The sequence below is a fragment of the Echiichthys vipera genome (assembly GCF_963691815.1).
Source record: "Echiichthys vipera genome assembly, chromosome: 2".
In the NCBI taxonomy this organism is placed as follows: domain Eukaryota; kingdom Metazoa; phylum Chordata; class Actinopteri; order Perciformes; family Trachinidae; genus Echiichthys; species Echiichthys vipera.
The window spans coordinates 18764714-18782203 of NC_139827.1; the positions used below are offsets into that span (position 1 = coordinate 18764714).

Genomic DNA, 17490 nt, shown 5'->3' on the forward strand with positions numbered 1-17490 from the left:
ATACAGCAAACAGGGATATGTTGTTAATGTTAAAGTCGGCAGGATCAAGCTGTGAATTCTGGGTCACACCCAAACACACATCTTTACTTCCGTGTTAAATCAGTACTTTGCTATGCATGTAATTCTCAACACTTTAACCTTTCTCTGTAAAAAATAAAATGTCTATTTCAAAAACACACACTTATATGCCACATGGAGTACTCTAGACATTGAGCATATTGTGTAACAGATATGTCTTATTTGTCATGCGAAACGTATTATGTTAACAACCATGCTGCTGTCATTTTCTGCGTTAGGCTGCATGTTGTATGAGAATAATCAGTCAACTGTATGGAGAAACAACAAATGTTTCAGTTCAGTTCACATTTGTTTAAAATACTACTGTTTACAGATAACTCATGTACGTAACAGATCCTCCCTTTTTCCTCAGTAGATTTCCCTCTTCAACTCTGAGAGGTCGGACCTTTCTGGATAGAAGGATGGCCATCATTAAAGACGAGGACCAACACCTGACCACACTGCAGAGACCCAGCACAAGCGAGCTGAGCCGAGAGGGCCTAAAGAACTAAGACGTTATGTGAAGCGTTCGTGAATCACTGCTGGAGAACGGCTGACAGTTCATACCCACTCTGTGTGAGAGACGTTTAGGAATCGTGAAAAGAAAGACATTATAGGTCCGTTCAACAAGCTGAATGGCCACCGGAATCTACAGGAATGGAGTAACCACAAGGCAGTGCTACAAATCACCTGCTATGAAAACCACTACCTGAACACGGAAGTACAGCACACACAGATGAGCGATCGCCTACCTCCTGAACCCTGTGCCTCTCCAGATTGACAAGTTCCAGAGAAACTACCCCTAAGGACTTTACCACAGAACCACAAACATCTAGAGGGGTGAGACTGTCAGAGGCGACCATGAACGGCCTGGAAGAAATGTCGTTGAAGTGTGTCCTGGTCGGGGACAGTGCCGTAGGCAAGACGGCGCTGCTGGTCCGCTTCACCTCAGAGACGTTCCCGGACAGTTACAAGCCCACAGTGTTTGAGAACACAGGGGTGGAGGTGTACATGGATGGGGTTCAGATCAGCTTGGGCCTGTGGGACACGGCGGGCAATGACAACTTTCGACAAATCCGACCGAGATCCTACCAGCAGGCGGACATCGTCCTCATCTGCTACTCTGTGGCCAACCCTAACTCGCTGGCCAGTGTCCAGCATAAGTGGATCGCCGAGGTACGAGAAAACTTGCCCAAGGTGCCAGTGCTGGTTGTGGCCACCCAGACAGATCTGCGGGAGATAGGGGCGTATCGGGGCAGCTGTATCTCAGCAGCGGAGGGGAGACGCGTGGCTCAGGAAGTCCACGCTAAAGGCTACCTGGAGTGCTCCTCCTTAGGTAACCGTGGCGTGCAACAGGTGTTTGAGTATGCAGTGCGGACGGCCGTAAACCAGGCCAGGAAACGGGCCAGACGACGGATGTTCAGCATTAACCAGTGCAAAGTCTTTTGACATTCCACCTTTGACCTTGACTTGGTGGGCGCCCGAGCCATCAAGAGATGACTTAGTGTCTTAGCGAGCTGTTCAAACTCAGTGAGGGCCTGTAGAGGTACAAGAACCCAAAGCTGTATTTCTCTTATATATGTAGGGTTCATCTTCAATAACTGGGCGTCCTGCCAGCCCGAAAGACTCCTCTAAACTCAAAACATATTTAAAAATAAGAATACTTTTAGTATTAGGAAAAGTTCTATTTTTGTGCGATCCAACGATGATCTTTGATTCTTCTGCTCTGTTTGTGAAGCGAACCACAGCAGGTCACACAAACATATTTAAAATGGGGCATCAGGTCATTTTTGTGTTTCCAAAATACTCCATTAAGAACTCCTGTTGTGAAAGGCTTCCTTAAAATAAAGCATTTAAAGCTTTAGCATTGACACAACCATGGCGCGCTGGCACAACCAAAGTGTAACAAAGGTGTGGAGCTTTTTACAGATTTGTCAAACTCAAAACTGAAAAGCCTATTCTTATGCTCCTAAAATGTAATTACTATGGAATCAGTAAATAATGGTGAGTGCATGACTTAAACTCTTTGCAATAAGAAAATGTGTGTGTGTGGCAGCTCAGGGAGTCCAGTGGGTCCATTTTTGCTGCACCGAGCTCTACGTATAGCATGTTTTCTATTATGACTCCAAAGAGGGTAACATTTCATTAGATAATAAAGTGTCAATAGGTCAGAGCAGGGTATTTATTTCCCTAGGTTATATATATATATATTTTAATTATATATGTCAAATCTATTCAAAAGAAAGCCTACCTGTATTTATATTTTTTACTCAGACATCATTTACATTGAAATTAAATTTGACTAATGCATAACAGTCAACACACATCAGTCATTTAAAAACCTTAAAACATTTGTAAAATGTCGGTAGTAATATATACAAGATATAATTGATACGTTTATTTTATAAACAAACAAAAAAACTAGAATTAAAGTAAAGGGACATGAAACATCGACATTATCTGACATTCTTATTTTATTGAAACCATGCGCCACATGTGTTTTTTTTCAGAATTGTATTTTTTTAATTTAACTGTATACCTCATTTTAAATATGATAAAAAATATGAAGACATGGCCTGCTACATATGTATTTCTTAAACTGTCCCCGTAAGTTAAAACTAAGGATTCAACAGATTAACACAGTATTGTTTTATTCATACCTGTAACTTTTACCCATAGCTATTATTATTCTTAGTGTTAAATGTATCTATGCATGAAATCAATTTTTAAGTACACATTATATCAGATGTTTAATAATTTAATTTGTACATTTTGACAACATATGATATCAAAAGTTTCTTTTGGAGGTGTATCATATTATCTCAGGCTGTTTGTTCAATGATTTGTAGGTCAAACTATTTTGTTTACAAAACGTGTCCTTGAAATCTTTGATAGGTTGTGAATTTGAGGAGGGGGATCAAGGCCGGAAATTTATTGAAAATAAACACATAATTAGACATGGGACATTAAAAGTGCTTGCATTTGTATAATTTGTGCAAGAATAGAAGTTCTTAAATAGACTACATGCCGCTGTCTGCGTGTGTCTTATAGTTCTAATTATTAACCTTGATCCGTATCTCAAACTGTGCCTTGGTTCCTTGAATTTGAGGATAATGGGCTGCTAAAGTCCTTGAAAAGTCCTTGGAATTGATGTTTAAGAAGGTGCGGTAACTGCTTCAGATGTGCTGTGTGTCTGTAATACAGTATTCATAAATGCTTAACTGAGTAGAAAAACATGAAATTTACTGTGCGAGCCTGTTCCTTTCCACAGAAGTTTCCCCCTCTCTCTTTTTCATCCTATTCCATTTCCCTCTGCAGAAGATTGCGAGGAGCAGCTTAGCCAATGAGAACAACACGTAGCATAGCTACACGCACACACACACACACACACACACACACACACACACACACACACACACACACACACACACACACACACACACACACACACACACACACACACACACACACACACACACACACACACACACACACACACACACACACACACACACACACACACGGTCTATCCTTAGAGCCTAATAGGTTACACACAAGTGCAGAATTTATGTTAATGTGACGTGTTTGTTAGGGGCTTTGAATATGCATATGAGAGGTTGCCATGAGGAAATAAAGGCTGTATATCAAATATATGTGTAGCTGAAAGCACAAAAAACACGACCAGGAACAGCAAAAAACAAGGAAAAAGCTCAGAAAAGCGGTTACTCCCACTCTCATGCTTTTCTCCTGCTCATTTTCTACATTCTCTGTCTTATGTGGTGTTCATAGCTACTGAGGATGAGAGATACAACACCGGCTTTTCAGTGATATGCTAACAAACACTTAACCACATCCCAACACGCACATTACAAAGTCAAATTTGTGCAAACACACAAAGCGATTCTAAGTTACTCAGTTCACTCTTTCAGTCTTTTATGCACACACTTACAGTAAATGTGATCATACATAAGCTTACATTTACAATCATATTACAGAGTCATATAGATAACATGCACAGGACAGACCACATGAACGCGATATGGACTTCATAAAAGCCTCTTTAGCTTGATGTAGTATAACATCCCCAAACTTATCTGCATGCTGATGAACAATTAAAGTATTAAATATTATTTTTTACTACAATAAAACTTTAAATTATTATTTTTACATGTTGTAGAGGACACTAAAGAAAGTACCATCTGACACAGACACCCTGTACAGGTTCATTCACAAAACAGCTCTTTTGGGGAGTTTACTACATAGAATCCAATAATAGTTATAATCCAAATGTAGTATTCGTTTAAATACTGTTTGCATGTTTGCCAGTTTTTGTTGAGTTACAAGTGACAAAGAATTTTAACATGTTTGAATACCTGCTATGCTGCGGCCAGATCTTTCACCTTTTTATGCTCTCTCCCACAACTACCGCAACGCCTCGTCCCTCACTCACTATGTCTGTCTCTCTCTCTCTCTCTCTCTCTCTCTCTCTCTCTCTCTCTCTCTCTCTCTCTCTCTCTCTCTCTCTCTCTCTCTCTCTCTCTCACTATGTCTCTCTCTCTCTCACACACACACACACACACACACACACACACACACACACACACACACACACACACACACACACACACACACACACACACACACACACACTTCTCAAGACCTCTGATGTGTTTGACAGGAGCACATGCAGATGTATCCAATAACTATAAAGGCTGCATTTCATTTGTGTGTTGTTGTTCCAATTTTGTGGTACAGAGCCATCGTTAACAGTATCTGCCACAGCTGTGCTTTTCTTGACTAGTCCCACTTAAATCAGCTAAGTACATTTTCTCAATTACCGTATTTAATGTACTTGTACTTTATTTGAGTATTTCCATTTCATGATTACATTTCAAAGAAAATATTTTACTTTTATTAATTTACATGTATTTGCTAATTGTAGTTACTTTGCAGATTACGATTAATAATACAAAATATAACTAACTCAACTAATAACTTATGATGTAGTATTATTATATCGTTATTATTATTATTATTATTATTATTATTATTATTATGACAAGATGAGATAAAACATTGTTTTTTGCCGTTTTCATTGATGCAGCTTACGGTAGACAGGAAAGGGAGGGGACGTCATGCAGCAAAGGGCCACATTTACCAGCTGCAATATTAAATATGTAGACATTAATTCATTCATCAATAATAATAACCCAGTAATCAAATATACATTATTCTGAAATGAACAATTCTGCATAATAAGTGTGTGCTATCTTGTGCAGATGACGATATGAAAATGTGATGTAGGCAAAGTCCGATGCTGTTCTTTGTTGAATAAAAATGTTTATTACAGAAAGTATAGCATCTTTCAGGTCATCTAGGAAAACCTGCAGAAATGACCAACACCTCAACCTTTATAGGAGTGAGGACAAAGAGTGGACCCAAACACATCTGGTTCTTCATGATGAACTGACAGGGTAAAGGGAACCGGGGGATGAAAGATATACTAACAGACATAATTCAGAGGCCCTTCTCTGGATATTTTAAACCGAGCCATATATATTTGGACACTTGAAGTGCTTTTACTTTTTTACTTTACCTTAAGTAACATTTTGAATGCAGGACTTTTACTTCCGGCAGAGTACTTCTATAGTCTATACACTGTGGCGTTGCTATTTTTACTCAAGTAAAATATCTGAGTACTTCTTTACCCACTGCTCATTTGTACTCAACCTTGTATTATAATTGTTTGTTGGATCAGTTCATTGCTCACCACAAAAGCTACTGGAAACTAAAGAAAAAGCCTAAAACTTACTTCTACTGCTGCTTATTCACTAGACACTGCTGATTATCATACACACACTTCCTTAGCTGTTACTACTACACCACTGCTCTTTGCTTCTACTGTCAATCTCTGTCTCTACCTCTCTGCCTTTCTTTTACTGTCTAACCCTCTGAAGCTCCTTCCCCTTCTCTTCCTCGTTTACTGCATGAACACCGGCACACACACCCCTGTCAGACGCCATCACCGTTATCCACACACTCACGGTGCCTCTTCTTTTTGTAAAGTGCATGCATTATATTATACTTTTTCAATGTTCAGCATACAAACAATGGTTCTATCCGACACACACACACACACACACACACACACACACACACACACACACACACACACACACACACACACACACACACACACACACACACACACACACACACACACACACACACACACACACACACACACACACACACACAGGAAACACCTGTCCTATGTGAGCTCAGGACCACAGAAACTTAGTGACACATTAACACATCACCATGTGCAGCAGCACTCTGCAGAATAACAGAGAACAATGTCAGTAAAATTTCTTACTGATGTTGTTTGACGTAAAAATTTGATTTACTGTAAGCTACAAGGCACCTGTCTGCTTCTTTTGAAGTGGTTTAATCCAAGCACTGATTCAAATGAAACAATGAGTAAAAAAGGAAAGCCTTTCAAAGACGAGCTTGAACTTCTGTCTTTAAGGTTTTTTTAACACAAATGTCTCATAAGCAAATGTAAAACATTTGGCCTTGACGGTTCGCATATTAAAGCTATTCTGAGTAACATGTATGGTGATCACACAAAAGTTATTTTCTCAAACAATAGTCTCTACAAGAGTGATGTCTCTGACCTCTGAATATTTTCCCACATATTTAAATATATAAAAAGTTATATATCTACATTCTGTATCAATGCTGTATTATTCCCCTTGTTGAGAGAATAGAGAGTCTCACTCCAGAACCGTTTGGTTTACTGGTATGCTTCTCTGACCTCTGTGATGCAGTTTTGAATAATTATTGAACATTTGAAGACAATATACACTGGAGATCAAAATTAGAGAACAAATAATTAATACCACTGCTGTACTAGCTTTTTTTTTTTTTTTAATAACAAAGGTACTTCAACAAAAACGTTTATTGTGTGAAAGAAAACACTGTAATCACTGTGTCAGAAGAGAAGACTTAAACAATCTTCTCCCTATAGAGAATCTCTGGAAAATATTTGGCGACAAACTAATGACTAAGAAACCCACTACAGTTACCGAACTGTGGAGGAGACTGCAACAAGAATGGACCAAGATCAAACCAGAGCAGTGTGAGAAACTAGTGATGTCCTGTGGGCACAGATGTGCTGAAGTCATTCAAAGCTGTGGCCTCTACACTTCCTATTCATTTTTTAATCCTATAGCCCGAAGAAAACAGTGTTTAAATCTTCTCTTCTGACACAATTGTTACTGTTTCCTAATTTTGCTCACTGTGTTTTTCACAAAATAAAGTTTTTGTTGAAGTGCCTTGGTTATTTAAAAAAACATGCTAGTACAGCAGTGCTATAGCCCCAGAGGATATTCTATCAAATTCTGACCAATAAAAAATAACAGTATTTCAGAATAAATCAAGTATTGATAACTTGTTCTCTAATTTTGATCTCCAGTTTATATATTTATTATTTTCACTACAATAATAATGCTGGTTAAATATGTTTCTTCTTCTTTCATAAAACAACATAACACATGTTTCCAAATACACACACACAAAAAAAATAAAACAAAAAAACAAACACAGATTCGATCCAGCATGGGACTTGCTATAAGTATAAATAGCATGTAACACAAACAATATTTTATGCATGTAATGGAGACATGATGATGGGAAAAAAATCTGCACATTAAGACACAGCTTACAGACACAGAGAGTCTGTAAGCTGTGTCTTAATGTGCAGACACATGAAATCTACTCTTATCACTGATCTATAACCAGTGTACAGCTTTACTGTTCATATGTTTACAGGGTGAAATCTGACCTTAGATCTGTGTGAAGTTCATTGCCATGTAGTGTAGTGTAGTGTAGTGTTTGTGACATGTGTCATGACATGTGTGTGTTCATCTTGAATGACCTGAGCATAGGTAAGAAAGTGTCACTGTATGTGTGTGACTGACACATGTCATTAGCTGTGTAATGCAGTAAGGTCCAGAGTGTGTGTGTGTGTGTGTGTGTGTGTGTGTGTGTGTGTGTGTGTGTGTGTGTGTGTGTGTGTGTGTGTGTGTGTGTGTGTGTGTGTGTTCTGAAGTACAGCTGGTTGTGGTTATGTAGGGGATAGGCCTGCAGATATCACATTTCACCTATGTGCTTGTGGGCTACGTGATACTGCAGTCTAACTGTGTGTGTGTGTGTGTGTGTGTGTGTGTGTGTGTGTGTGTGTGTGTGTGTGTGTGTGTGTGTGTGTGTGTGTGTCTGTGTGTGTATGTGTGTGCGTGAGTGATAGCCAGAGGTCCTGTTCCAGAGCAGTGATCACACGCAGAGAGACAGTGACAGAGAGGAGAACTGCGACTAACAACTAGCGAAGCATTATGAGCCTCTGACAGGATGTAAGATTTCAAGAAATTTTTTGGGTTCTCGACGTCGGCACCATCAGGAGAATGGAGATCAGAATAGAGTGACACTCTGGATTTGGACCCGGTCTCTCTCAGTGACTACTTTGCTGAATAATTGATCCCTCAGGTTGTGACCGGATGAAAATGAGGAAGGCAGCGGTGATGGTTTGGGTCAGTCTTTTGGTGCAAGGTCAGTTTTACATGATGAACCAATTTGATCCCAACTCTGACTTGTTTTTCTGCTCTTGTCTCTGCAATTCCTAGGAATTTCTCTATTGTTACCTTTGCTGTTGTACCCACCCTGTGCTCTCCTCTTGCCCCCTCAGTGTCCCACGGTGCTCAGGGTCATTATGCCCGCAAACTTCTATCTGACCTGATGGAGGACTACTCAAATGCTCTGAGGCCAGTGGACGAAACAGACAAAGCCCTCAATGTCTCCCTGCAGATTACCCTGTCACAGATCAAAGATATGGCGAGTAGAGAGGAAACTCAAATATGCATCATTACTGGGCATAGATTTAAACACCCTGGCCACATGTACAACCATTTGCACACAAAATGCTCTCTTCAGATGGATCTTTTGGATCACTTGTACCCACATTCTGTACCTTCTTGTTCCAACACTTCATTAAAGCTATAGGACGCCTACACTTATATAACCACATACGTATATACACAAAACAGATGTATTTGGCTGCTGCAGAGTTTAACTGCCAAATGATTACAGTGATTATAGGAAGATAAAGATCAACATCTGTTGCTGTTGTCAGTTATCATATGTTCATGGGAGCATTATCTAATGCACTCACTATTTTTCTCCACCTCTTACATGCTTTTCTCTCCAGCACTTTGTAGCCTATTAAACGTCTGGATGCGCATGCTTTTTTTGGCATGTTTATTTGTCACATTCTTGTACGATACATACAGTAAAATAAAGGGTGGCACACTATATGATTTTATTTAGATTTCTGAATATATACAGTCTACTGTATATCATGTATGCTTCCTTACATCAACCAAACCAAGAACCCACAATCCAAAAAAACGTATGGGCTTTTTCAGGAGACAGGCTGTTAGAACAGAGGGTGAATACAGGTACATGCAGACAGTATGAGAAAATTAATGTGTTTTTGAACATTAATTCATGTTACTGTATGTCCATGCAACCAAGTCTTACAAGAGTGCTCCAGTGTTTCAATACTGCACTTTCATAAAGTAGGGGACCTGCAAAAGAAAGAAAAAAAAGAAAAAGAAAAAGAAAGGCCATAATTGATGCAGCAAAAATTGGGTCCCACTCAGTCACTTTATGCAACTCTAAGGCCTGTTTTGTTAGATCCTCCCTGACTGGTTAATTTCTAGTTTGTAGCTCAAGCTCTTACATATCTGTTCTATCCATTTCCGAGCTGAGATAGTCGATAAATTAACTCGACAAAGCTCCTCCAGAGTCACAGGAGACGGCAGTTTTCACAGGCTGTGTGGTCCTCCCAGTGAATTGACTTTGATGTGTAAATGAGTGGAGGTCTCTTTTAATTTGCTCAAGCTTAAGGCAAGTCAAGTTTATTCATATAGCACATTTCAACAACAGGGCAATTCAAAGTGCGTTACATTAAACATTATAATGCAATTACAACAACTAAAATAAAGAATATGAAATAAGAACAAACTAAAGTAGAATAAGACGGGCATAAAACAAGCTACAGAACAAATATTGTGGCTCACATACTGTACAAACTGTACTGCCTTCAGTAATCTGTTCCTGTAAAGACCACCAGAGGCCAGTACTGAAGAGCACTGTGCTGGATTATAAAGAATGGGCTGCATCCAGTCTATTTGAATAGGTTATTCGGGAGGACAAACCTTTTTTAATGTTACCACGCTCTCTCTTAAAATATTTCTATGTGTGTAGGATGAGAGGAACCAGGTGCTAACCACGTACCTGTGGATCAGGCAGGTCTGGAATGACGCCTACCTGAAATGGGACAAGGAGGACTATGACGGCCTTGAGATGATCAACATCCCCAGTGACCTGGTTTGGAAGCCAGACATCGTCCTCTATAACAAGTCAGTAACAAGAGACAGTTCACAGTGCACCTATAATGCAGCAGTGTGTGTATCTGACTGATGTGTCCTTTCCTCTGTACGCCTGTGTAGAGCAGATGAAGAGTCTGCAGGTGCATCCAGCACTAATGTGAAGCTGCGTTATAATGGAGAGATTGTCTGGGACTCTCCAGCGATCACAAAGAGCACATGCGTGGTGGATGTCTCCTACTTCCCATTCGACTGGCAGCAGTGCAAACTCACCTTCGGCTCTTGGACCTACAATGGCAACCAGGTGTGTTTAAGAGAGACATGGATCATACCTTCTTCATGTTTGAATCAGTTAATATTCTGGATTAAAGCCTGTCTTAAGTCTAATGACTGACACTGGGTTCGACCCCCTTAAAAGCGATATTTTACACACAGTCATCCCCTTTAAATGTGGCTCCTAAAACGTTTTTAATTTAAAAGTCAGTTTGAATTATATTTCAGTACACACTTGTCTGTGTGTTTGTGTGTGTGTGTGTGTGTGTGTGTGTGTGTGTGTGTGTGTGTGTGTGTGTGTGTGTGTGTGTGTGTGTGTGTGTGTGTGTGTGTGTGTGTGTGTGTGTGTGTGTGTGTGTAACGAGAATGACAGGGAGAAATAGTTATATGCGGAGATGAATAAACAGAACTATATTCATATTTTAAAATCGCGTTGAAAGAAACAAAAAAACCTGGAATCAATACATTGGTCTATGTTTGGGAAACACTGCAGGTAGCAACTAACTGGGGAACATGCTGGAGCATTTAGCAGCTACAGAGACACATATTTCCCTCAGAAGTTGGTAAAAGTGAGTGAATACCGGAGTTCTTGAATACATCAGTCCTCTGATGCACCTAAACACATCATCAGTGATGGTACCTGAGATCATCAGATGTTTCGGGTCTTTCAAACATCAGACATCCTACTCAGGCGACCCAGCCACGGGTGATCAAACCGGGCTTGTGTTCAAGTGACATTCACTTTTCCCCATGGTTCTCCTCTCCGAATCCAGAGCCATCTCGAGGCTTTCTCAACTGCTTCGGTGATGTTCTTGATGGCTCTGCTCATTGCTTTTCCTGTGATGCCCAGGGCACTTAGGGCTTTGTGGAGCGAGTGCCCCACAAATCCTCTACTACCAACTTCGGAAGGCATACACCTAGCCTTCCAGCCCTGTGCACGACAGTCGGTGACCAGGTTATCATACTTGGTCCTCTTCCTTTCATGGGCCTCCCCCAAGCGGGCCTCCCATGGCACCGTCAGCTCAATGATTACGATGTTCTTTGTGCTCTCTGAGACCAGAAGGATATCTGGCCTCAGGGCGGAGTGGACAATGTGCTGAGGGAACTGCAACTTCTTCTCCAGGTCTACAGGGAGCTGCCAGTCTTGTGCTGATGCCAGGATCCCGGCTGGTGGCTTTTTACGGCCTGCCTTTGGCTGGTCTCCTGCTTTGACAAAAGCGATTGCGCAGGTGGTGTTGCACACTCGGCCAGAGCTGCTGATCCTTTTGCTGATGGCTCCTGCAATCGGCTTCAGGACCTGGTTGTGGCTCCAGGTGTAACGGCCCTGGCTGAGCGCTTTTGGGCAGCAGCTCAGGATGTGTTCCAGAGTGCCTCTTGCTGAACACAATTGGCAGTTCGGGGTCTCCACTTTCCCTCAGATGAAGAGGTTCGCCGGACAAGGGAGGACATCATAGACTGCCCGGATCAGGATGCTGATGCGGTGTGGCTCAGACTGCCATAGGTCTGTCCAGGTGGCTTTGCGGTCCATGGCGTGCTTCCATCTGGTCCAGGCCCCCTGCTGCCCCAGACCAGCCGCTCTGCTTGTCCTTCTTTCCTCCCACTGCAGTCCTGACCTCATCTTGTATCTGCCTGCTCTTCTCCTTCCCCTTGCACTCCCTGTGCAGAGGTGGTGTTGGGAGCATCCCCAGGCCTGCTCTTCCATGGGCCACCACTCCCACAAGCTCTCTGTGGCACAGTCCTGATTCTGCGTCCAGCAAATCAGACTGGGCACTCCACATCCTTCCCGTCTTCACCACCACACCTGCCTGCCTGGGCCAACTTTGGGTCCCGTGAGTCTCAGAACCTCTCGTGTCCGTGTCACCTTGAACTCCTCTTCCAAAGACTTCGGGGGCAACCGGAGCTTTGTGGTGTTCCCATAGAGGGCGATGTCGCTGAGGCTTCTGGGCAACCCCAACCATCTCCTGAGACAGGTACTGACCTTCCTCTCCAGGGTCTCCACCGTGGAGATAGGGACCTCGTACACAAGTAGCGGCCAGAGTATCCTTGGCAATATACCATGCTGGTATATCTACGCTTTAAACTTGCCCGGGAGGCCAGATCTGTCCAGTGCTTTAAGCCAGCTGTGCAGTTCCTGGCAGGTTGCCTGGACCAATGAGGAGTCTTTGAGGCTGCTATCAAAGACTTTGCCCAGGCCCAGACTTTGCCTCTTCACAGGCTTCTCTGAGACTGATGATATCAATGACCCTTCGATGCTGAAACTGAAACTGTCTGTGACCTTCCCACTTCTTCACCACTAGACTTGGCTGGTTTAAATCCTTTCCAGCCCTTGAAGGATCCACCTGCATTCTGGCACAGATTCTGTGGTGACTGTCAGGTAGTCCATTAAAGCCCTGATTGGGGGCTGGCGCATCCCTGGTTGGGTCCGTGGGCCCCGGCACTCTGGCTCCGCAGACTTCACAATCATGTTCATCGCCAACGTGAACAAGGTCACGGAGATGGTACAGCCTGTGATTATCCCAACTTGCAACTTGTGCCACTCTGATTTTACTAATCCCACTGTGACTCTCATCCTGAACTGACCATAGTAATCCAGGATCAGATCTGCAACGTGGTGTGGCACATGGTGTTTGGTCATAGTGGTTTCGACCAATTTGTGTGGGATGGAGCCATATGCATTGGCTAGGTCTAACCACAGCACAGTGAGGTCTCCCTTGTTCTCCCTGGCTTCTCGGATGAGTTGGGTCACCACTCCAGTGTGTTCTAGACACCCCGACACTCCTGAGATCACTCTCTTTTGCACCAACGTATCTATGTAGTTGTTTCTGGAGAGGAAGTCCGCCAGCCATCTTGCTACTATGCTGAAGAAGATCTTGCCTTCCACGCTCAGCAGTGAAATTATCCTGAACTGGTCGATCTTCTTTGAATCCTTCTCTTAAGGGATCCAGACACCTTCAGTGAATCTCCACTGCTGAGCCACCTTCCCTCTCCTCTATACGACCATCAGCATCCTCGAGAGTAGCTTTAGTAGCAAGGGACAGTTCTTGTAGACCTTGTATGGGACACCACTTGGTCCAGGGGCTAAGCTAGTGCTGGCCTTCTTCACAACTTCCTGGACCTCTTTCAGTTATGTAATGTGTAAACAAGTAAATGTTTGCTAACAAGTTTGCTGGGTTTATTCCCTCAAATGACAAAACCTTATTTGGGTGAACCAACATTTAATGGCTAAATATGTTGACAGAATAGTTTTAATCTTTTGTGATTTGCATTTTACCTCTGATTTGTGTTTGCGTTGGTTTCCGTTTTGTTCTTTTGGTGGAACTGAAACTCTGAATTGTTTATAGTAAGTAAGTGTCTGTTACTGTAGAAGTCTATACCTATAATATATATATTTTTACACTGGACAGTAAAAATATATGGCCTGGTCCACAAATTGAGACGGACCGAGGTATATTGCTGGCCAGATTAAGCACCCTAATGTGACGTAACCTACCCATATTGGCAGCTCGATTTCCATGTAAATAGAGTACTTGTGGCTTGGCGGTAAAGGCGTGACTTGGGTGGAGGTGTCAACGTGAGCTGTAATGCTACCCACAGGAAGGAGTTTTAAAAGTAGATCACAGAAATGAGAAACTGAAAATGAGGACTGTCGCGATGTGCAACTGGAAAGCCTGTAAAATCCATGACACACTGATCATCATGCCGTAAAGTCGTGAATCATCAGATCACGGGGCTAACTTCTGATGCATATGTAGTACGACACTGTGCGCACAACTCTACGCTTTACGTCACATGCTTACGTGCTTACGCTTATCGCAAATACAGTAAAGGATAACCAGTAAACTCTTAGTAAATAAATACAGAAAGTATAAAAAACCCCGCCTCAGTTTCATATAGACAGGACATAGCCTTTGCTAATGTGACAGATTTTCTATATAAAAATCCCTCATGTTCAGTCAGTAAGGAGTTCCTATGGTCAGATAAATAAAGAGCGAATAACTTTTTCTTTTCTAAACTATATGTAAGGGTCATTTCTGGTTGCTAGTTTCTGCGTCCATAGGACTTTTGCATTTTTGCATGTGTGTTGATACCCACAATGTGTTCTCTCTACACAGGTGGACATCAGTTTGGGGATGGACAGCGGTGACCTGTCTGACTTTGTGGAGAATGTGGAGTGGGAGTGTCACGGCATGCCGGCAGTTAGAAACGTCATGATGTATGGCTGCTGCTCCGACCCTTACACTGAAATCACCTATACCCTGCTCCTGAAGCGTCGCTCCTCTTTTTACATCTTCAACTTGCTCCTGCCCTGCTTCCTCATCTCGTTCCTGGCGCCTTTGGGCTTCTACCTGCCGGCCGACTCGGGGGAGAAGGTTTCCCTCGGGGTGACGGTGCTGCTGGCGCTCACTGTGTTCCAGTTGTTGGTGGCTGAGAGCATGCCTCCTGCAGAGAGCATGCCCTATATAGGTTTTAATTATTATAATTCTCTCTGCATTCAGTATCCCCTCATTATTAAACTATTTAAAGGTCTCATATTGTAAAAAGTGAGATGTCTTTTGTGATTATAATACAGGTAAACAGGAGGTGCTATATGAATACTCTGAAAGTAACAAAACGCTCAATCCACAGAGAAATGTACACAGCTCGTATTCAAAAACTGTAAACTTTAAACAAGCCATCACAACATCTGTACATTTTTGATGTCAACTATACTATTTATAGGTAGAAAGCGCTGCTATAGTTATTCACTTGCTGCAAAGATGGTGCAGAGAGCACCGATGCTGGAGACTAAATAGGTTGACATGTCTTTGTAGTATAAAGATGCGTCTGAGACAACAGATTTTCATGGCATGTCTTTCCAGATAATTGCTTTTGTATGTGATTATGTGAATGCCTCGTAGTCTACAAATCTGCCCTGTCCTTTGTCCTCTCTTCTAGGGAAGTACTACATAGCCACCATGACTATGATCACAGCCTCAACCTCGCTCACCATCTTCATCATGAACATTCATTTCTGTGGTGCTGAAGCCAAGCCGGTCCCCCACTGGGCTAAGGTGCTCATCATAGACTACATGTCTAAAATCTTCTTTGTCTATGAAGTGGGGGAGAACTGCACTACGCCGGAGAGTGAGAGAACCCCGCTGTACCCAGAGGAACCCTTCAACGATAAGGACGGCTTCCGCGATGATAATTTCCCTGACTACCATCACGACAGCGACCCGTACAAGTACAGCAATGGCCACGGTCTGCATCATCACAACAAGCATCACAGAAGCCAGGCAAACGGCAACGCCAACAATAGCAGTCAGCATCACCACGCTTCCAGACTGGAGAGGGGTGAGGGTAAGCGAGAACCCACACATCGCTACCACCACATCCGGAGGGACGAACTGGACTACCAGGCCCCTGCTTATCCACAAAACCTTCAGCACCTGAACGGAGGGCTGAAGGAGCAGCTCCTCTATCCCCTGGAGAAACTTCAAGTCCCAGCCTGCCCCTGCTGCTGCCCCTGCCTCCAACATAAACAGGTTCACCACAAGAGTATCTCTGTTTACTCACTTTACCCACTTATCTGATTACTCCCCTTCTTCTAAAGTTTCTTTAAGTGCTCTCTTTAGTTAATCTATCTGTCTCTTTCTCAGGTGGTGAAGAACATCCAGTACATCGCCAACTGCTTCCGTGAGCAGAGAGCAACTTGTGTCAAGGCCGCAGAATGGAAGAAGGTTGCCAAGGTGATGGATAGGTTTTTCATGTGGATCTTCTTCTTCATGGTGTTCCTCATGAGCATCCTCATCATCGCCAAGGCATCCTGACAGCCTCCTTCTTCATCATCTTTTTACCATTGTGATAACATTCATTCTCCATCACTGCTGGACCTCAGCATTAATCAAGAGTCACCTTATTTTTACTGTAATGCAACACATCAAAACTGTCTCATATGTGTGTCAGCATTGTGTTGTGTGTGTGTATGTGTGTGTGGTTGTGTAGGTTCATTGTTTTTTTTTGCTTTCACATAAAGAGGATAAGGTCACTGCACGCAAATCATCCGTTTAGCCACACAAGTGCACAAGCACGGAAATTCATCAAAGCCTCTTGGTTAGTTAATGTCAGGTGTGCTTGCATGTGTGACGGAGCAGTGGAGCGGTAAGACAATCTAGGCCTCGCTTTGAACATGCATGGACTCTCCATTATGGATGAGCTAACAGCCTGACATCCAGCTATAGGCATTACATTACTTACATTGCGTTTTAGGCCGACCAGATGATGCTGATTTCCAGAGTCAGTTACAATGAGAGCACCTTAAAGGATCTGTACTAGAAATATTGAAAAAAACAGCGGGCTAGGGTCACTTCTGCACCGCTATCAGAGACCGCACATATGTGAAATACCAATGAACTGGCTATCAAAACAAGCAAAGGAGAAACTCAGATTACAACACACACACAGAGTGACTTCACCTTCTGCTCAGGACGTAATTACTCCACTCTATCTTTGCACATTAATGGTCTGACTGTTGAGTATAGCTCCTTTAAATACTTATGAAACAATCAAAAAGGGGGCAAACCCCAAGTGTTACAATACCTTACTTACTCTCCTTTTAATGTCATATTCAGACCATAAAGTTTACCCCTGGAGCGTGAACAGTGTATGTGTTGTACCTTTGGCCTAACTTGTGCTTTGCTCATTAATAAACCTTTTATATCTTCAGTATAAAATA

The 17490-nt window shown here is 42.5% G+C and overlaps 2 protein-coding genes across 2 annotated transcripts; both read left to right on the plus strand.

Annotated features, from left to right (window-relative positions):
• Positions 1 to 918: 918 nt before the first annotated feature.
• Positions 919 to 1569, plus strand: rhoh (ras homolog family member H; the record flags this gene model as incomplete). Its single annotated transcript, XM_083935228.1, has 1 exon — positions 919 to 1569. One exon carries the CDS (start codon positions 919 to 921, stop codon positions 1504 to 1506), a length of 588 nt encoding a protein of 195 aa, XP_083791354.1. The 3' UTR covers positions 1507 to 1569.
• Positions 1570 to 8618: 7049 nt separating this feature from the next.
• On the plus strand, positions 8619 to 16585 carry chrna9a (cholinergic receptor, nicotinic, alpha 9a; the record flags this gene model as incomplete). Its single annotated transcript, XM_083929752.1, has 7 exons — positions 8619 to 8664; positions 8801 to 8946; positions 10381 to 10535; positions 10626 to 10806; positions 14888 to 15239; positions 15711 to 16300; positions 16415 to 16585. The coding sequence occupies 7 exons, from the start codon at positions 8619 to 8621 to the stop codon at positions 16583 to 16585; spliced, it is 1641 nt and encodes a 546-aa protein (XP_083785878.1).
• Between the last annotated feature and the right edge of the window lie 905 nt (positions 16586 to 17490).